The 21697-nt window shown below is 45.1% G+C and overlaps 1 protein-coding gene and 1 long non-coding RNA gene across 3 annotated transcripts; one reads left to right on the forward strand and one right to left on the reverse strand.

The window, feature by feature from the left end:
* Nucleotides 1-1316: 1316 nt before the first annotated feature.
* IRX2 (iroquois homeobox 2) lies at nt 1317-6887 on the forward strand. The gene is made up of 5 exons (XM_072329377.1): nt 1317-1657; nt 3376-3781; nt 4053-4793; nt 5509-5576; nt 6292-6887. Exons 1-4 carry the CDS (start codon nt 1415-1417, stop codon nt 5550-5552), a joined length of 1434 nt encoding a protein of 477 aa, XP_072185478.1. The 5' UTR covers nt 1317-1414; the 3' UTR covers nt 5553-5576; nt 6292-6887.
* A 2369-nt stretch (nt 6888-9256) lies between these two features.
* Nucleotides 9257-10867, reverse strand: LOC140247612 (uncharacterized). Of its 2 annotated transcripts, none has more exons than XR_011902723.1 (3): nt 10714-10867; nt 9456-9584; nt 9257-9360 (listed from the first exon to the last, which is right to left on the reverse strand). It is a non-coding gene; the product is annotated as an uncharacterized lncRNA (long non-coding RNA). The 2 variants fall into 2 exon arrangements; XR_011902724.1 differs by lacking the exon at nt 10714-10867 and adding an exon at nt 10125-10208.
* Nucleotides 10868-21697: the final 10830 nt, after the last annotated feature.

A 21697-nucleotide genomic window follows, 5' to 3' on the forward strand; every position in this document is an offset into this window, starting at 1 on the left:
TGCGTTCGTCTCGTCCTTCTGTATCTGGGGCTGGAGCGGAGCTGATGGCGGCGAGGGCCGAAGGAAGAGAGGAAGAGATTACGTTATTTGGGAAATCAATTATACCGTGATCATATTCCGGGAGCTTTCTCCGGACTGCAGTGGGGGGAAGGGAGCAGCGAGCCCCCCGGAAGGAGCCCCCCAGGCCTCTCCCCCGCGCACCACACCAGGAAGGACAGAAATGAAAGAAAGCTGAGCAATTTTTTTTCCCCATCGTGTGCAAACGCGCTCCACGCCTCGCTCCTGCCTGTTCGTGGCAACTTATACAACTGTATTGCTCTGCTGCCAGGAACAACGCGCGATCACGGATGTGGCGATCTGAGCTCTCCTCTCCTGCCATATAGGGCAGCACTTTTACCCAGCGCTCTCCCCTCGTGCTCCGTCGAGCCTGGCTCTGTGCACCCACACGCGTGCAAATGCACACAGGATCCGTACTCGCTTGCGGCTCTCCAGCTCGTTCATGTGTGAATGGACGTGTGCGTCTGTCATACGTATAATTGGGGTTTTTTTTGTCCGCAGCGTGGATACAAAACGCGCGTGGAGAGTCCGGCGAGAAGCGGTGCGGGCGCTGAGCTCCGGCCGTCTGCCGGCGTCCGGGAGCCGCCTCGCAGTACAAAGCGGCGCTCGCTGCCTGCCTGCTGCTGCCTCCCGGCCGCGGGAGGAGACGGGGCCGGAGCGGGAGGGGGCGGGTCCGCCGCGCTATGCAGATGAGAGGCTCTGACGGACAGCTCTGCTTTCCAATGTCCCTGAGAAACTCGAGTGCTCCTTCCCTCAACTCTTCACTTCAGACTCTATACTTCCCCCAAAATTCAGGCTTGCAGGCGCTGGGGGAGCTGGCTGGCTGGCTGGGAGAACTCCATATGCAGCAGCAGCCACTTTTCTGATTTCGGGGGCTCGCTTTTCTCTCTCTCTCTCTCCCTCTCTCCCTTTCTGCTCCTCTCCCTTTCTCTCTCTCTCTCTATTAACCCTCTCCTCGTCCGTCCCTCCCAATGCCCTTCCCCTCCCTGTTGGATTTTTGACCGCTCGATTTATTTTCCCTTTTATTTTGGGGAGGGGGGTTGGGGGGGGGGGCTGGGGGGGAGGCGGGGGGGTGGTTGTTCTTTTATTCTTTTTTTTTTTTTCCTCCTGTTTGTTTTTATTCTGAGCGGGTGCGCATGGGGGGGAGCATATAACAATTCCGATTCTCTACATAACTGCACAGAGCCAACTGGGGCGAGAGAGAGAGAGAGAAAGAGGAGGGAGGGAGGGAGGGAGAGAGAGAGAGGGAGGGCGGGCGGGAGAGAGGGAGAGCACGAAAGCAGCGCCGGGAGCAGCGGCAGCAGCAGGGCCGGTCACCCTCGCCCCCTCCCTGCTCCTGTGCTCGCCAGCGCAAGCCATGTCCTATCCTCAGGGTTACCTCTACCAACCCCCCGGCTCGCTGGCTCTGTACTCCTGCCCGGCATACGGGGCGTCGGCGCTGGCGGCCCCCAGGAGTGAGGAGCTGGCCAGGTCTTCGTCGGGCTCGGCGTTCAGCCCTTATCCGGGATCGGCAGCTTTCACCGCCCAGGCGGCGGCCACAGGCTTCACCAGCCCGCTCCAGTACTCCACAGACCCAGCCACGGGATTCCCCTCCTACATGGTAACTACCGAAGAGAAACCCTCTCCTTCTTCATTAGCATCCGCATTCTCATCCTCCTCATCATCTTCAGCCTCTCTCCTCACACACTCACCATCACTCCCCGACGCGGCAGCTTGGAGGCCCCGCACCGCCGCCGCCTCCGCTCCGCCAGCGCCGCCCCGCAGCCCGCTCTCGCCCGGGGCCGCCGGAGCCGCGCGGAGCGGAGAGGGGCCGGGGCCGCCTCACTTTGCGCCGCGGCCGAGCGTGGGGCCGGCGGGGGCCTGGGAACGGGGCTCGCGGAGCCACGCAGTCGGATCTCTCGGTCAGTCGGGCTCTGTGCTTCCATTCCCCCCGCGCCTCCCCGCTTTCGCTCTCTCTCTCTCGCTCTCTCTCACTCTCTTTTCTTTCTTTTTCTTTCTTTCTTTCTTTTTTTTCTTCCCTATATTTTCCCTGTGGTAGGATACAGGAGGGTTTATTTTCTGTTTTCTTTTCTTCCTTCCCCTCCCCACACACCCCCCTCCCCTTTTTCTTTATTTTTCCCTCTTTTTAAGTAGGTGTTTCGAGGCGCTGTGGGCTTTATCCCCGTGTGGTTTGATTTACTTTCAGAGTGTTTTGTGCTAATGGTTTAACTGGATTTTCGGAATGAAAAGGAGCATCTGTTTGCGATCTGGGAGCTCCGCTTAAGCCCAAGATGGTTGTGGTGGCCGCAGTTTCGGATTTCACTTTCTTCTTATTAGTTAAAAGGAGCGTTTGCAATCTCGTGCGTGCGTTATGCGCATAAACTATACAAATAAAACTGCAAACTACGTCCATTAGTTGCACGGCTAGATTAGCTGCACGGCTAGATGGCCATAGAGTTTTATAAACACACAGAAGGTCGGGCGCGGAGCTCTCCCGCACACACAAAGCCCCGCACCCGGAATCTCAGCCCGGAACCGCCTCGGCGATGAGAGGAGGGGGGTGGCAGCGGGGTAGCCCCTCTCTTTCTGATCGCGAAACGTGGGGCATTGCTGTCGTGCTCCGTTCGGGCTGTGAGAGGGAGCTGAGGACTGCGTTTGTTTTTCCCGTCGTCTGGAAGTTGCAGCGGGTTGGGATCTGTGCGGTAGATCGGGTGCTGCTCTGCCCGCGGGTCGCCGTTCGGCGGGGTTCGGGGGTGAGAGGGAAGTTAACGAGTTCCTCCGCGATATCTTTAACTTTTCTCGCATTATGCAGCCTTAAATAAGCGCAATTTGAACGTAAAAGGGCGAATTAAAATGCTAATTACATCGCATTTGAACAATTCGAAACGGTGCATATCTTCTGATTTGCAAATTGGATTTGCAATGCATTAGTGCAGTGAATTGCTAAGTGGCGGCTTTGTTGTATTTTCTATAGCAAAAAGAAAGGAAACATCTTTTGAACCTTTGAGAGAAATGTAGATATCAAGACGTTACCTGTAGGGCCTTTAAAATGTCTGCGCGGTTCAAACCCGAAAATGGGAAATATTCAATCACGAAGAACTGAAATTAATCAGAAAGATTAAATCATCGCCGATTTTAAGCGCGTGTGGTGGAGGAGAAAGGGGGGGTGGGAGGGTGTCCCATCTTAACGCCTTTGGGTGCCGCTTTAACCCTCATAGAATATGGATGCAAGACACCGTCCCGGGGAAATACAAACATAAGCGCCGATCTCGCCTTGACAACTCCCTAATGGCTCTCAGCAGTAACAAATTGCCATCCCCACCGTTTTGTTCTGTCCAGGGCTCCCCTTACGACGCCCATACGACGGGGATGACCGGGGCCATCAGCTACCACCCGTACGGCAGCCCAGCCTACCCCTACCAGCTCAACGACCCCGCGTACAGGAAGAACGCCACCCGCGACGCCACGGCCACGCTGAAGGCCTGGCTGCAGGAGCACCGCAAGAACCCCTACCCCACCAAGGGCGAGAAGATCATGTTGGCCATCATCACCAAGATGACCCTCACCCAGGTCTCCACCTGGTTCGCCAACGCCCGCCGCCGCCTCAAGAAAGAGAACAAGATGACGTGGGCCCCGCGGAACAAGAGTGAGGACGAGGACGATGACGATGGCGACGGGGCGAGGAGTAAGGAAGAGAGCCCTGACAAGATACCCGAGAGCAACGAGACCTCCGCCGAGGACGAAGGTGGGCGAGGGGAGAGAGAGGGCGCCCCGAGGTCTAAGAACTGGCCCCGGGAGAGGGCGGTGGGGTCCCTTATGAGAGCTCCATCTCGTCCCGTTGCCCCGGGCTGACGGTGCCGGGGAGGGTCGGGGGCGGGCGGGGGGCGCCGGTCCGGGGGGAAGGGTGACCCTGCATAGGAAGGTGGTGACATGTCGAGGTCGCGGCTGCCCCCCCCCCCCCCCCTCCTTCCCCTCCCCTCCCGACTGTGCCTCATTCTATGCCCCCGACCCCGCAGGGATCAGCTTGCAAGTGGACTCGCTGACGGACCACTCGTGCTCCGCCGAGTCGGACGGCGAGAAGCTGCCGTGCCGGGCCGGCGACCCCCTGTGCGAGTCGGGTTCGGAATGTAAGGACAAGTATGAGGACATCGAAGAGGAAGAGGAGGACGAAGACGATGACGAGGAGGACATCGAGGAGGACGACGGCGGCGGCGGAGAGCGCGACCCGCCGGCCAAGCCAGCCACCTCCTCGCCTCTGGCCGCCGTGGAGGCCCCTCTGCTCGGCCACCCGCACGCCGACGCCGCCCGCAGCGCCAGCAAGGCGGCGCTGAGCGGCCGCGCCTCCCCCGGGCCCCCGACACCGGCCAGCAAACCCAAGCTCTGGTCACTGGCCGAAATCGCCACCTCGGACCTCAAGAGCCAAAACTTGGGCCAAGGCTGCCCGCCGGCGGCGTTGGCCTCGGCCACCCCTGCCTCCGCCCCGCACAGCGCTGCCTACTCGCCCTCCTCCCTCCTGGGGAGGCATATTTATTACACCTCACCTTTTTATAGCAATTACACAAACTATGGGAACTTTAACGCTCTCCAGAGCCAGGGGATCCTGAGATACAACTCGGCGGCAGTGGCTTCAAACGAGGGACTCAGTCAGACTGTCCTAAATGCCAGCTCTGTCCACAAGCAGAGCAGTGACTCTTTGAAAACGATCACTAACCAGCTAGAACAACATTACAGGCCCTCTAGTTATGACTCTAAGAAAGGTAGGTGCCTTCTTTTTACTGCTTTCCAACTTCTGCTCCCTTGACCCCCCCTCCTCACCCACTGTAAATTACCCATAAGCTGTGAATACTTTGGACAAAACACTACGCACAGTCAATGCTGCCACCAGCCAAGAGCTGAAGATGGGCAGCAGTGTAATCCGGGGATTAAAATTGCATGTCCCCGGCACACTGGTACCTGCTATGTAAATGACAACTTTTAGATCACTCCTGCATGCTGCAGACACAGCTTTTCATGCTAATTTAAAAAGGAAAATCGAATATAAAGATATCCAGAGAGCAAGGGTGTCGTTAACTTTATTATTATTATTATTGTTGTTGTTGTTGTTGTTGTTACTATCGACAGACTGGTTTAGTTCTCTTTGTTGCCAGTATTCTCACGGTTTCTGCAGCTTTAGGTTCGGGTAATTGCTAACCTTAGACATAACATTTTGTGGAGCGTGACATTTTTATAGCGCTTTTTTATTATTTTTTTTTTTTGTAAAAAGTTTATGCTAATATAACCGTCAGCTTATTCTAATGCATTTATACATGTATATGCATAATATTCAAGACAAGGACAGAGATGGAATATGGCCCAGTCTTTTAGATGTCTCAACTCTGACTTCTGTGTGAGCGAGCACTGGGCTGTGCGCGCGGTGTATAATCTGGTTAGCTGGCTGTGTCCTGTGACTAACTGACGGTTATATTTTGACAGATCCCACTGAAGTCTGCACAGTAGGAGTACAACCATACCTATAGAAGTACAATCACGCAGCAATGCAAGTAAGTGAGAGCGTTTTCTATTACGCTGATCATTTGGCACCAGGTCTAAGACAGCGCGCAGATCGAGACTTGCTTAGTGTTAATTTCTTGCTTCATTACATGAGGCTCTGATTACAGAGTAAGACACTCTTTTCTGCTATTCTTAAGCCTCTCATTACAGCTGTTCTTTCTCGTGTTTGTCTTCATTTTAAAGTCAGGTTAGACTTCCTTCACCTCGCGCGTACTCTTTGCTTGTGTGAGGCAAACCTGTAAGGACTATTTAAATGCTAAAGAAAAGCAAGCTTGAAAGATTATTTTTGAAGGTATTGTTGTTCAGAAACAAAGTTCTCGTGCTCATGTGGCAGTGCTGCAATGGCACATTTTAAGCGAGGTTTCACACAGTGATCGTGTATTCGAAATGAGAAGGGACGATTATCAGAGATCCGCATGCATTTCAGTAGGGTGTGCTGTCTGCGTCTTGCTCCTTGCCTGGCTATCAGTGCCACTCTTAATACTCCCACTACCTGAGGCTAAATGAATAAAAAATATCACCTTATAGATACTTTTTTTTTTTTTCTTTTTCCTTTCCTTTTCTTTTTTTTTTCTTTTTTCTTTTTCTTTTCTTTTTCTTTCTTAAGTAAGAGTTTTGCTTTACTTCCAGTATTTTTCGAGTTTAATGGTGTTAGTGTGTAATTGAAGGATTTTTGGATGATCTGGTTTTTTCCTTGGTCCACAGGTAGGTGTCACAATTGCTTTGAAAAAAAGTCAGCAAGCCATCATCTCTCCCTGAGCTAATATATATAACAAATCTCTAAATCCGGATCACATCTTGTGCCACTGTATAAAAGAAGACCACAGAGCACTATTAAATCTTCAGACTCTAATTATTAAACCAGAATTTTGTTGGACATAATGTGAGTTTGCTGGTATAGTATAGTTTCCCCAATGTACGTGTGACTTTTGAAAACAGATCTGTTTTTTCTCAGGATATCTCAAATCGATCACTTCATTGCCACGGTATATATTCGATAGGTGTGATAGGATTTATTGTAAAATTTATTTGTAAAAGATGTATACAGTAGAGATAATAAAGACGTGATTGGAGAACTTGAGTCCTTACAAAGTGGAAACAAATTTGATATTTATTTTTGTAACGATATAAAGCTTCTAGTAATTTATGCAAGTTGTATTGCAATGGAATCCGAACTTTTTGTAAATAAATTTTGCCTGGTTTTTATTTGAAACGTTGATGGTTATACAATCTTTGGTTGTTTAACGAGAATTCTTTACTAATTTATATCTCTAATTGTAAATAAAAACAGACTAGTCTGCAACAATATGGTGTTTTTCCTTCATTTCCCCCAAAGTAGTAATCTATTATCCAGAAAATGACGAAAGTTGTAATTTCACTAGTGCAGCTTAGACCATAAAATGAGTAAGCAATTTAAATATGTTGCAAAGATATGCCCTGCATAAATTAATTCATTCTGGGTCGTTCTGTTGTACTGAAGCTTTAAATGCGCACATGTGTGCAAATACGTATTTGTATACACACATGCAAATGCATAGAGAGCAATGTGAATACATGCATGTTTCTTATAAACTATTTATGTTCAGCATGAGGTAGCTCTTTATTAGGGTTAATGTCTTTACATCCAACATTTCTAGGGAAAACAAAAAGGAATTATAATCAACTGCAGTTTATTTCTATTTTCTTTGTTTCTGCTTCTGGCTAAAATGTGCAAGCGTAGAAGCACCAAGAGAAAAAGTCTGATTCCTGTTTTTAATGCTTTTTCCTTTTTTCCTTACATCTTTAATTTGATAGTCATAGAAGAAACCCACCTCGATTGAGCTCATAAAATCAGCTAACTAATCATTTTATTTTTCAGTAAAATAATGGGAATCCTCATATAATATAATTTCAGGAAAAAAAAAAAAAAAAAAAAAAAAAAAAGAACAATCATTTATTTTCCCCAAAAGATAAATTGAGTGAATATAGCTTACGGTTATAAAACAAGAATAATAGCTTCTTAGATTGCCCTTTAATCAATCATACACTTATTTTTCAAGAGGCTCATCTATTTTATTCCGTGATTAATAATCTTCCAGCGTGAGAGCATTATTAGATCCCAGCAGGGGAGATCCTGAATGCTTTTAGCTGCTTTGGAATGGTCAGTTGGGGTTCATTATGGTCTGATATTGAACAATTTATAAAATCTTGTCTAAACATCTGCCAGCTCAGATAGGCCGATGTGTCTGAAGATGGGAAATTGCTGGACCAGTTGATATTGACAAACAGATCTCTCTCCAGTGGCTTTTTGTTCACTGAAAATTAGTGGCCTCTTGCTCAGGTCTTGTTAGAAAGGGCATTTGAAAGTGATCTTAGATACTTCAGGCATCAGCCTTGGGAATGTTAACTGGATAAAGAGCCGTGGTAGGCTCCGAGTCAGGAAATATGTTGCGATTACATTAAACGGGGAGGAAAAAAAGGCGTTGTGTTCTTAAGTGTGTATGCGTAATCCCCCTGATCTATCTCCCCCGGCCCCCTCCATCATATTTTACCCCTATAAAGCTGTCTAAATGATTGAGAAAATGCATGTGTTTTTCAGCTGATAGGGCAGAAATTAATATTGTAATTCTGGGAAACTCTGGGATCCATCTAGCTAAATAAAAAACACCGAAGATCTGTGCAGCTGGAGGCCTGCTCATCTTCTCATGTTGTTCTTCTCTTCCCCTAAACGTCCTGGTTCTCACTGAGGTAAAGTGTCGTTCTGTCTGTATGCAGAGCACAGTACAATTAGACAGTGGCTAAAAAGCAATTCAGTTTTTCCCTCTAATTTAGCAGGCAATATAAATACAAATATCTGCTAAAATCATCCTCTAGAATGCCTTTTCTGTACGGTTTGGGGGGATTTTACAGGGGAACTGTTTAAGTTTTGGGGGACGCCTGAACTTTCTCTTCACCAGTCTCCCTCCTGCTCCATCTGCCCCCACCTCCCACGTTTTCTGTTCCAGGTCTCTGTCGGACACAACGTGAACATTTCAATTGGTAAAACCAAAAGCTGTGGCAGAGATTAAAAAAGGCTAACGACATTCCTTTGATGTTTATACGCCCGAAGACTTATAAAAGATTTCCATAATTTACCCACCCTTGCTAGTATTTAGACCTGGATTTCTGGAAAGAAAAGTAGAAAGACTTGGAAAACTCGCTTTTGAATATTCGCTCTGTATGTTAAACCCAGTGGACTTCTCTCATCCCTCGAGAAATTCACGAGAGGCTCAGAAATGCAGATGGGCGACACCCAAACGATTTGGCAAATAAACTTCTTTTTAAAAACAGAAATTAATGGGCGAGGAGCGCATATTCGGCGTCATTCTAGATTTAATAATCGAAATTGAAAGCAGGAGGGAAGAGGAGCCCTGCTGGATCGCTGGCACGAGCAGTGCGATTATTTCAAGATAGTGAGAAAGAGGCGTGAGCGATAAAATACACCACTTTGCGTACAGTTTATTTCATAACGATGCTAATCACCCCGCCGGGATTAAAACCTCTCATCCCGTCTATATCTGCTCCTCTCCCCCCTCTCCCCCCTCTTCCCTCCCATCCCCCCCCCCCCCCCACCTCCGTTTCGGAGCGGGAGTGACAAAAGCTCCCCTTCGCGGGGCCAGAGGTTTCATTAGAGCTGATTTATTGAAATTCAGCCTTTAATCTCAGGTGGGATCCCCGAGGAATCGGCGCTGTCGCCAAATAGGAAGAGGGCAGCTTTCCACCTCGCACTTCCTGGGCTGCGCTCTGCCTCGCTCCCTGCGAATGTCAACATTTGTTCTCAATAAGAGAGTTATTGTTTCAGGAAAGCTGCTCACCAACTGCCTGCCAGAGCGGAAAAAAGCGTCACCCACCTTTGTCTGATGGGCGGCGGGGGGAAGGGAAGGGATCACAGCTCAGGCAGCAGCGGACAGACAGACGGACGTGGGAACTGCTCCTGGACACGAGCTCCGGCCGGAGGGGAGCAGGCTAAGGGGAATTAACTGAGGGCAAAGTTAATAGAAAGCTCAGCGATAGCAATAACTACAGTAAAAACAGTTACGACAAATAAAAAGGGGGCCTTTCCCAACGTCAGTTCTCGGAGGAATAGTCGAGCTTTTTAGGGGAAGGATGGCTTCCAGGTGAAGAAGCGAGCCGCAATGAGCAGCGCCCAACCTGGTCGAGCCCTCTGCTAACGGCCCTGCACTGAGCTAACGGCTGGCGGGGGTCGGCCACCTCTCCTTGCCCACCCTTGGGGATAAGGGAGAGGAAAATAAATAAATAAATAATTGAGAAATAGAAAAAAATAAAAATAAAAATAATTAAAAAAAAAAGGGGGGGGGGGGGGGGGGGGAGACGATCCCAAGCCTCTTGTCATTGGAAGTTTCTGCCTCTGCCACATGTTACATCTCACTTAAAGGCAGTTTAGAGTCACCGCGCCGCTGAGAACCCGTGGCGGGGATGTAATCAATACCGGAAGGATTTTATTGCTTATTGAGTTTTGGAAAAGAAAAGGAAAGGGATGAGAGAGAGACGGAATTTACACTAGGTCGATACGTTGCTTTTTGCTTTCGGTATTTCCCGGTGCTTGGGCAAGCTTCTCACGATCCGCTCAGTTGAAAAGAGCTTTTGCAGTGTAGGAATTGAATAACAGCGGAATAACAGAAAAAGAGATTGTTAGTAACAGTACTAACACATGAAATAAAATGAAATTCACCCCTTTGTTTTTAATTCATTAACTAATAACTCAGGTATACTCCTGGCTTCTAAAGAATTAAAAGGGTAGCAACAAAGAAAAAAAAAGTTCAGAAACAAAGGGGATCCTCAGTGCATATTCAAAGCACCCATGCATCTAATCCCCGATTATTACTCTGTGACTCCGAAGCAGAGCCTTTAAGAGCACCGCTGAGGGGAAGTGGTGCCGGCGGGGTACATCAGGGCTGCGACCCAGGGCAGCACTACCTGCGGGCACCCCTCCCGACGGGACAGAGGGACCCCCGCCTCCAGCCGAGGGGAATGTTTCTATTTCACATCCAATCCCGGCAGAGCACGCTGTGTTTCTCCGTAGGAAAACAAGAGACGGGAGGGAGGGGGGGACCAAGCACCGTGCGGCCCCTGAACCGCGCCCTTCACCTGACTCCGGTCGGAATTTGGGGACCTGAAGGATAGACGCGGGGCCACCCGGGACCGGCTGTCCTCGGAAGGCAGCGCAGAGCCAGCAGCGACGCTCCTGCTCTGTCTGTGTCTGGGAATCTCAAAATAGAGAATATTAGGGAGGAAAAGTTGGGGGGGGGGGGGAAAGATTTCTTCGCTGTCCCCGCACGGATACTGTCGTTGCTCGAGCTTTAGAAAATCGTCCAGGAAAAAAAAAAAAAAAAAAAAAGAAAAAAAAGAAAAAAGAAAAAAAGAAAAAGAAAAGAAGAAGATAATAAGTATGTGCATTTTTATAGGGAGATAAATTGACAATTTATTGTGTATAACTTCTGATCAATTATTAATCGTTAGTGTCAACAACAGGGTTATAATTACCTTCGGTTATTTAAAGGAATATTTATTTTTTCGTCTCTCTGATCTGGTAATTAGTTAATGCTCTGGAGTAATGAATCCAAAGCTGATTTGATAATGATTGAGACAGTTTTTTTTTCCTCTCTCTTTTGGCAGCCTCTATGGCGGGGGGGGGGGTCACGCGTCTCACCTTTCCCGTTTGCAGAAGGGTCCACGAGAAGGCAAATCGCGGTGCAGTTCACTTTTCAGACCATAAATAACGACTCTGGGAGGAAAAGGGCGAAATGACAAACAAATAGAGCGCAGCTGGGATGAATAAGGCCGATCAAAGTTAGCGGGGGCCGGCGCTCCTCGCAGCCGCAGCAGGTCTAAGTCCCATAAAGGTGCCAGCAACCCTTACCTCTCTCCCTGAGATCAAGGGAGAGGGCGAGCGCGGCATTTTAACCCCCTGACATCTTCTCGCGAGTGGAAAAGGGGAGAAAAAAATATTTAAAGGGGAAAGAAAAAAAAGGCTGAAGAAAGCTTGGGGGATGTGTTGGGGGTGGGGGTTCTCAGTGCTTTCATGCTCACCTAGACAAGGGAATGGGGTGTGGGGGGCCACCTGGAGCCTGCACGGCGCCCGACATAGGATGCACGGGGTCGGTTGAGCTCCTTGGAGCGGGAGAAGCATATCGTTGCGCACTTAAATGCTCAGCCCTGGGGATGGGGAAGCGAGAAATTATAATTCTCTCTCTCTCTCTCTCTATTTTTTTTTTTTTTTTTTTTTTTTTTTTTTTTTTTTTTTTTTTTTTTTTTTTACTTTCTTTCTTTCTTTCTTTCCCCTCCTTGCTGGAGCTCCTTTGCTAAGGGCAGCCCGCAGGGACCGAGTCCGTGCCTAGATCCCAGGTACAAGGTGTGGGTAACCCCTCCCTCGGGCCTGGGAATCGGCAGCCAACGGCGAGTGCCGTTCCCGACCACCTCGCCCAACACGCGTGGGATGCTGAGCCGAGGAAGTAGCTGCACCGTTCCCCTACCCGCCCCTTCGCTTCGCTTTCCGGGCTTCCACCTAATGCAGACGAGGTCTCAGAGCCGAAGAGCACTTTTCGTTTTTGGCGCGGAGGGGCTCATTTCGCGGCAGAGGTGGAGTGTGTGTATCTAATATATATAATGGGTGTAAGCTGTACATATAAAATCCTTCTCCGTGCAACAAAAAGTGCAGTGGGAATTGTAGCGCGAGATGCGAGTTCTACAATTAATTCATCCTGACAGGTTTGACATCGCCCGGCTCCCTTTTTCCTGCAACTCCGTCCGCAAATGAATGCCGCTTCCAGAGTGTATGTTTTAATTTGTCACATCAAGGCAATAAAAGGCAGCAATATATACTTAAGCCAGTTAACATTGTAATAACAGGTTTAAAGGAGCAATTAAATGGTAGTGAGTCGCATGTCTGACTTTCTATAGGCATTACCACATCAATGGTACCTTTTAGACTGGCTATAACTTAGCATGATTGTCTCAATTAGTTTAGCTACATGATAGTTATTGTGAACTCTTTGTGAGTAATCAATGTTACGCAAGCTTATGGGAAGGAGTTCTTAATAGGGGTGAGCACCCACTAACTAACGGGGACTTCTCATTTCCAAAAAACACCTTTCCCTTTTCGACCCTCCACCTCCACTCCCACCTCTCCCACCTTTTCATTTCCTTCCCCCCAGCCCGAAAGAAAGAAACGGTTAATTTATACTCTTATAAATCTGTTTCCCCGATCCGTGTTGCCGAACGCAGATTTATAGGCAAATAACTACTGCCGAGGCCGATAAACGAAACAGTCGCTTTGGTCCAGCGAAGGACCCCTGCTACATCTTTCATTTCTTTTAGTGTAGTCCGTCCCAGCCGCAATTAGCCCCGAGGGACGCTCGCACTCAGTGATTTGTGTGGGTACAGCGGGCTCCCGGGTTCACCTCGCTGACATCGGAGCGAGAGAGGAGCCCCGCGAGATCGTGTAAACCCCAACCGAGGTGCGGGGGGAGAGTGGCGGGGCCGCAAAGCCGGGATGGGAGTGAGGCGTAACGCGGAGAGAGAGGTCCTCGCCGGAGCCGCCGGCAGCTTAGGAACTTCGGTAATTCGTCTCCACCTCCGAACTCCTTCATTAAGTACCGAGTGGCGGGTTTCTGGTGCAAAGGAGAGGGCTCCAAATTTGGAGAGGCTTGTGTGAGCTGCTTCATAACACGACCAAGTTTGTAATGTTTTCTGTCAAGGAAAAAGGGGGAAAAAAGAGAAAAAAAGAAAACAAGAAAAAAAAAAAGAAAAAAATAAAAAGAAAGAAAGAGGGAGCAAGAAAGCGTGTACCATTCAAATTTAAGATAAACATGACACAGGGAAATTTCTGTTGGTGAAGTTATTCTCATTAGTCCTAACAATGTCTCACCATTAGACAGGGCTGGAGTCAGCTTCAGTCTCAGGATTTCAAATCTGCAGGCGCTGTTTTTTGTTTTTTGTTTTTCTCATGTACATTACATTTCTGTCATGCTTTGCAGCATAACATGATATCCCCAAAGAACCCCAAAAAGAAAAGAAACATCATCAACAACAACAACAAAAAACTCTGACAGCAACCATTAGTTAAGAGAGCAATGAATAAACTCCTTGCACAAGAGTATCAGGACTAATTAAGATTCTGTTTAGCAGTCCTGGATGGAATGTTAATGTAGCTTTGACTAACTGGGAATAAGCAGGGGGAAAAACTGCATTTTAAGAGGAATGCTGGGGTGATAACATCTCTCACTTCTTCTGTCCAAGGTCTGCCCAAGCCTGTTACAAAGTCATTATCTCAAATTACTCCTGTACTTCATTTTTAGAGGGTTTGGGCAAGATCCCCTGGCGTTGAAGCGCTGCCTAGAGCCTCACAAAGCCAATACTCTCTAAGGGGATAAAGGCTGAATCAACCCACTATCTCTACCTTCGAGAGTTTGCTGGTACCAGTTCCTTGGACAAATACAGCCAGGATTCTGGAAGGAGATTAGAATCTATTGCTGGCGTCTCCTCACAAATCCCTGAAGGGTTTTTGACCCTTTGATGTTTGGTCTATTTTGCTTACACAGAAGTTTACATGATTAAGTCAGGATTTTACAAGGCTCAACAGGGCAAATTTAGTCACCTCCGAACACTCAACACCAAAAAAAAAAAAAAAAAAAAAAAAAAAAAAAAAAAAGTTAAGAAAAAGTAAAACATCCAGTTGAGTTGTCCTGGTACTCGTTTAACTTCAGAAATACCAGGACACTGTGGTATTCATGACAATTAGCTTAATAAAGGAGACTATATTTGCAAGGGGAAAATACCTGCAAGGCTGCAAGGATGTTTCAGCAGAGAAGGATAACAATCTCATCCCCCCCCCCCTTTGGAATTTACTATTATTATTACTATTAATTTCATTTTGATAGAATATATTTCCCTTCCCCCCTCTCCCATTGACTGTATATATAGTTACGATTCTGTTTCTAGGAAGATAGATATAATTTCCCCAAGTCCTTCTCAGTGTCTCAGAGATTTCCAGCGTGCCTTTTCTCTCTTCACCCAGGCAATTGTATTTTGTTTTCTTATTTTCTTTCACTGTCAAACAAGCATGCCCACTTCTTCTTTCCTAAATAAGCTTTTGTAAATACTTTACTCTCTAAAAGCAGTCTCTTGCAGCATGAATCTTTTCGTGGGAGCAGAGGGCTGTAAACTGACAGCATAAACAGGAAAGGAGGAGTGGAGCTCTGTCTCAGGAATACCTATTTAAGGAAGCCTCCTGCAGTCAGATTTGGAGGGCTGATGCTGGAGGCTGAGGCTGCATCTGGCCCACCGCACTTACATCGCCATTTGTGGAATACACCCAACTCCTTTTTTTCTCTTCATCTTTCTCTTTTGCTCTTTCTTTCACCATCTTCTCCCTTTCCCATCAGAGGGAAGCTCACTTTACCCATGGATTGCTGCTGCAGAGTTATTTTCTACAAAGGAAGGAATGATCTGTTCAGGCTCTGAATAATTAACGACAATAATAATAGTAATATGATAAATAAATAAATAAACAGACCTGGCAGCCTGGAAAGTTTCTGTAGCTGGATCAGTGAATTGCAGGGACAACAAGGGCAATCAAGCGAGCTGCAGATTTCTCTTCCTCAATTGATTTATAATTGATGAATGGATTTTCTTGTGCAGCTGCAGCGTGGTTAAAAACTATTGAAGAGGTAGGTGTCCTGCGAGGTGTTATTTTGTAAGGGAGACAGTTAGGAGTAACTGGGTGCGTTTATCAGCAGGAGATCTGAGCAAGCAACATGATTACATTAGCTGTTAGTGGCTAGGATTCAACTTTCCACAGGCCTCCAGCACCTGCAGCCACAGAGGTGACTCACATGGAAATAGGTTGGTGCTGGCTGCCAGCCGCATTGGGCATTGATCTGGCATGTGGCTCCCATAGATTCAGCCAGCAGGGCCACCAGAACACCATGTACCGCTGAGGAAGCAGCTGGGTCCAGTTGTGCTAGTGAAAGGGAGATAATATATTGCAGCATTCCTCTCATTCAGTTTAAGGAAATTGAGAGGGTTCTCCCAGCCTTTAAGATGAGCGCGGTCTATATCCTTGTCTTGACTTTTCCCCCTTGCTGTATTTCTGTAAGCTAAAGCATATTTGGTGTATCTTGCATGACCAAACTTTAAAACGGGTGTCAAAAGAGATACAAAGCTGTTACTGTGTCTCTGGGTGGTGAGTGTTCACCACAAGTCTTTAGGAATCTTAGGACCATTGCATTCTGCAGTCACACTATAAACTGTCTGTGCTTTGTTGTAGTACCTTGCTATTGTATTACTCTTTTTGGGGAAAAATAATCTTCAGAAAGATAAGGCCTCCAGCCATCAGAACCTCCCTTAATACTTCTTAAAATTTGCTCAGTATTCAAGAAGGGGAAAAGATGTTGAGGCAGATGGAATAGTGAAGTATCCTACTTTATTTCATCTCCCCGAGTTCGTTCAGTTTAAGGATCATGTTCTTTTTGACCTTAAATTCACCCGAAAATGTGTGTACTCTTTTCCCTATGTCTGGAAAGGTCTCAGCCTTAGGGTAAGGAGGTGATACCTAACTGTATTTGTGATCCAGATCCCAGCATGTCCCCACCCAGTGTCCTTGAGGGTTTTGTGAAGCTGACAGTTTCCAAACCCTAGCCATACAGAGGAGGCAGCAGTGGTCTTCATTTCCTTCTACAGCTCACCTGAGATGGAGATGTTCCTGCTGTTGACAGCACATCACAAAACAAATACAAAATATTTGCAGCAAGGATACAAACCTATTCCCAGCAGAGTAACTCAACCACTAGGCAACACAGCTACACTCCTGCTCTGTCTCCCTCTGCAGCACAGTGTCCCTCATGTTGCTTTTCAACACAGCAGCATCGGAGAAGGGGGAGTAGGACCCACCAGGGTCTGCTCAGAGGCGGCTGAACAGATGCATGCTCACTGCTCCTGGGAAGGGGGCATGGATGCTTTCTCATGGAGGAGTGCTCTTGCATATGGACATTATCTTCCACTGGCTTTGAGTGGTGGGAGGGTGAGTAGGGGGGGGTAGGGAAGGGGGGGGGGGGGGGGGGAGGGAAGATTTAAGCCACATTTTGCCACTTTTTGTATTTGCTATTGGATAGCTAAACACATGATAGGTGGCTTCATGCCCAGGGAGAGAGCTGTTTTGGATCCAGATCTGAGACACGTGGCCGAGGTGCCTCAGCTGATTCTCCTGCAGCTGCCAAAAAGCAGGTGAGGTGCAGTCCCACTGGCTGACTGTTGAGAGGGAGCACAAGGGGAGAGCTGTGGGGCTTATTTCCTCTCTGTACCTTTCTGCTTGATCTCCTGCTTGATGGCAAGCTTCCTATTCTGAGCACATGTACCTTCTGAAAAAATACAGCGGTCCAACAGTGTTCAGCTCCACATGCTTCTGCAGGTCACAATATTTTCTTCTATTTATTTATTTATTTATTTATTTATTTTTGTCTTCTGACTATTTATTTTTAACTTCACTCATGCCAGATATCATGCTGTAAGTCTGCGAGACAGGAATTCATTTATAAAGTAATGAAATGTGAAAATCTTACCTTGTTCCTCAATTCCAGGCTCCGGGCTTTGAAGTAAAAAACCAAAAATGAACACAAAATATAGTCAAGCAAATATGAAATTTTCCACAAAACACTGAAACTCTGCTTGGCTTCGTCATTATTTTCAGCAAAAAGACTAACTACATTTTTTTTTTTTTTTTCCCCTTCATGTTCAGCCTGTGTTAATTTTTCAAAAGCAGATCTTGTTGCTTCATTGGCCCATGTACATATACATTTTCATTCTCACAATTGCTGCAAAACGTGGTCATGGAGGAAGAAAAATTTCCCTCCTCCAGATTTTTCATGGGAAAATATTTGATTTGCAGAATATTATTAGTGGACACATAAGAACCCATCTCCTTACTTTCTACTGCTGAATTTGGAAAGTTGGCTGTAACATATATATTGTTGATATTTTTTACAACTATTACAAGAAGTATGTAGTGGAATCTTCCAAACTGCTTTTGTACGAAGACCTTTCTATATTACAAACATGCGTAACTCAACATTAGCTGACTTCAGCAGGAATTAAATGTTCAAGAAGTAATATTCAAATTAACTTTTCTTTATCTGTAACGGCAAGAATGAAATTATAGCCCCACAAATGACATAACAGCAAAAAATGTTTACATGAACTAATAAACAGAAGAAACTACTCAGTTAAAGCACAACTTTTCAGATGTTTTAGAGGACTAGAAACAATAAAAATGTCTGTGGAAATATGGTCCATAATATCCTTGAAAAATCCATACAGCTGAGTCCAATTTCTGTTATTGAATCCAGTCCTAAAAGAAGTGGTAAAGTTGAACTATTCATCCTTAAGTTATTTTAATGTAGTGTGCCTATAAGCTTAGTTTTATTAACAGAGTAGGTTTGTGATTCTGAAGACAATAAGTCACAGAGTAATTCCACAAAAAATCTTGTTTTCAAGCTAAAGATGGGATGTGACAGCAGATTTTTCTCTGCTTCTCTTTTCTTTTCTTTTTCTTTCTTTCTTTCTTTTTTTTTTTTTTTTTTTTTTTTTTTTTTTTTTTTTTTTTTTCCTTTTTCATTTTCTTATTTTAATCCCTTTAAAAATACCTGGGAATATTAAGCATGAATATTTTAGGTGCATTCGTGAATCAGTGGGAAACACAGCTTCAGACATCTTTTTCCATTTGCTTCCATGATTGCACTGCTGTTAGAAATTTGCTATGAAAAAGTATATAATGCCAGTGCAGTAAAAATATCAGTTATGTGAAACACACTCTTAAAATATGTCAAGCTCATCAGTGGTGAGAAAAAACAATTTCTAACATCATCCTATTGTGAAACAGCCATTTTTGCATTTAGAGAGAAAAAAAGTGCATGCCAGTTCTAAAACCCAAAATCTAAAATGCAAGACTGAATACAAGCCTATTTAGTTAAGTAATTACCAGGATAATCGCTGTTTGAAAAGTGCCATCTTTTCAGCTGAAAATTGTTACCATCAGTATCCACCATAGATGCACTGAATGAAGAGAAGTCCAATGGAGAATAACTGTATGATCATCCAGTTAATTACTGTATTGTAAAAAATATGCATAAGAGCAAAAAGATGAAATACTGCAACCATTATTTATATGATATCCACATTTCCAGATTCCTGAATTTGAAAGCTAAAGAAGTTAAATACATTTTTTAGAAACTGATCTATTTTTTATAGTACAATACATGAGATTTCTGGAATCATGTCGTGTTGTAGAGGTCTGAACTCCAGTGCCTCTGGAGCCCCAGAGCACGCCATGGTCATGTCTCCAATACACAATGGTTGTATGAGGAGGAAGGCTATTGTTCTGAGCTGAAGCTGAAGGTTTCGGGGATTTTCTTGCAGAAATCTGCTATGAGGCACTCCTCCATCTCCAGCTCTGTGCCATAGCTTCTCTCTCAGTCTGTGATTCCAGATGCAGCTGGTTAGTAGACTGCAGATCAGGTCAGGCAATTGCATTTGATGTGTGGGGGTCAGATGTTAGACACATATGTAAAGGGGGAGAGAGAGAGAAAAAATATCACTTTCTTGCATATTCGTGAGGCCCTACCACAGTAAAAGTAAGATGTGTTGGGAATCAAATAGTATAAAATGTGTGAGACCTGAGATTTCTTATGTACGTAATTTCCACATTTTGGAAAAAGATAAAAATAAGTTGTGCTGTGACTGATTCTTACCTTTTACCATTATCAGTATTAATCCAGCATAATCTTATACACCTCATTGACTTAACTGGGAGTTCAGTATGTTGGGTGGAACTGAACTGAGGAGCTCAAAGTATGCTGGCTGCTGGTGGCCCAGCCTCGCTCACTTCTCACCTCAGCTGCTGAAGCCATTAGATGTTTCTGGAACAGAATCTACCAATGTAAAGACTTATTGTCTGTTATCAGACAGACGTTGTAGCTGGCCTAGGCTGAAAATGGGAAAATAGCTGCTTGGTATTTAGAACACTCTCAAGAGAAATGTGGTGTGTGTATACTGCAGAGATGAGGAAACCATATTTCTACCAGAATCAGAGCCATGATTTGTCTGTATCCCAAGATGCAGCTTATAGCTTACAATTTAATATTGTCAGTGCCCAGATTCAAGGAAAATGATGTATTTATATAACACGTTTTGTTTTAAAAATGTAGCAACAAATAGATCTAAAAAATTATGTTAAGCACATTTACCACATTAAATATGCTAATAATCAATGAATGAATACATAAGTATCCATGAGTTGACTTTAAGAGAATATGGTTGCTTTTATCCATGAATGTAAACATGATGAGAGGTGTAATAGATTAAGTGTTCAAGGCCAGGTTGGATGGGGCCTTGGGCAACCTGATCTAGTAAATGTGTATGTTTGGTGGCCCTGCTAGGCAGGGGGGTTGGAACTACATTGAGGTCCCTTCCAACCCGGGTCATTCTGTGATTCTGTGATTCTGTGATTAGGTTTTCTATTAATTCATTTAAGATTTAAGCTTGCAACTCCTGTTATGCCCTGTGTCTCCTATGTGCATCCCTTGAAAAATAAGCAAAATCTTGACATAAAACAGCAAAGTATATTCTTTACCTAACAATTCAGTTTACTGTCATATATAAAAAAGAATTATATAGACCTCTGTAATTTGAAAAAAAATTGTAATTTTTTTCTTTATAATTTATCATTATGTAAGTCTTTGCACTAGAAGATAATTGCATGTAATGATATTCCAACCAGTGCAGTCAAGGTAACACCCTGAAAAAGAATGAGGACTATTGTAAGATATTCAAGCCATACTCATCACATAACTTGAAGTGCATTTACATTTTAACACCAGCCTTAAGTATATTATGGATGACTAACAGTCATAGAATCACAGAATTGTAGGAGTTAGAAGGGACCTCTGGAGATCAATCAGTCCTACCCCCTAATAAAGAAGGTTTCCTACAGCAGATCACGCAGGAAATGATCCAGGTGAATGTTGAATATCTACAGAGAAGGAAAGTCTACAACACCCCTGAGCAGCCTGTTCTAGTGCTCTGTCACTTTCACGGTAAAGTTTTTCCTCATGTTTGTATGGATCTTTCTGTGTTTCAGTTTGCACCCACTGCCCCTTGTTCGGTCCCTGGACACCATTGAAAAGATGGCTGGTGAAGTTACTAAGAGGCACCTGACCAAATGAGTTTAGTTGGAACTTACCATGAGAAGCAAAGATCATCTATTTGACACGACTGCACACAAATGCAGATAAACAGAAAATATTTGAAATGCATGAGAAATTATAATGATAGCCCATGGTTAAAAATAGATAACTCTCAAAAATGAACACATATTTATATATAAGCTACAGATGTAACTGGAAATGAGATCCCTAGTTAAAGATGGATAACATTTTCTTATGTAAGATTCTGGTGTGTTTCTTATTGTTAGATGTAATCATTTAGACAAGAATTTTTATGACTGATGTCTGCCTCACACTGTGTGTCTTGCTTTTATATAAAAAGAAAGTTCAGCAAAACAGTTTAACTGTTTCCAGGAATGAAGATAGGAAAGGAATGATTTGGTATGCTAATGTTAAAAATCTGTGTGACATTACTGTAGAATCTGCTTCACAGTAAATGAAGTAAATTTAGGAAAGAGGGTACCTTGAGGCCAAAATGAAATGCATTTTGCTTTTCCTGAAAAAATACACACTAGTTTTGTTGAGTTATCATTGGGTAAACTTGTAATATTTTATTGTTTAATTCCTTGTAGATTTCATTTTTACTGTGCATGTACAAGACTGACAATCTCAGTGCAGAGTGAAGCATGTCATTCCCTAGAATTGTTCTTTTAGAATGAGGGCAAGAAGACAGTCCTTTGTTTTCTCTCATTCCTTCTTCGTTGCTGTCCACATTGCTACAGGACAGCCTGAAGAGGGATAAGGTAATCACACTTGAATAAAAGTATGACTGGGGAGCAGATATGGGAAAGGGGAAAGTATGTGCAGGACTTCGGGTTGGAAAGGGGTGACAACAGGCTCAGGAGGGGACTGCAGAA

The sequence above is a fragment of the Excalfactoria chinensis genome, chromosome 2, assembly GCF_039878825.1.
Source record: "Excalfactoria chinensis isolate bCotChi1 chromosome 2, bCotChi1.hap2, whole genome shotgun sequence".
Classification (NCBI taxonomy): Eukaryota; Metazoa; Chordata; class Aves; order Galliformes; family Phasianidae; genus Excalfactoria; species Excalfactoria chinensis.

Excerpts from the sequence above, each read along its gene's own strand:
- IRX2 (XM_072329377.1), top strand. The coding sequence starts at position 1,415 with ATGTCCTATCCTCAGGGTTACCTCTACCAACCCCCCGGCTCGCTGGCT. Across the intron at positions 1,658-3,375 it reads CGGGATTCCCCTCCTACATG|GGCTCCCCTTACGACGCCCA; the intron begins GTAACTACCGAA and ends TGTTCTGTCCAG. Across the intron at positions 4,794-5,508 it reads TAGTTATGACTCTAAGAAAG|ATCCCACTGAAGTCTGCACA; the intron begins GTAGGTGCCTTC and ends ATATTTTGACAG.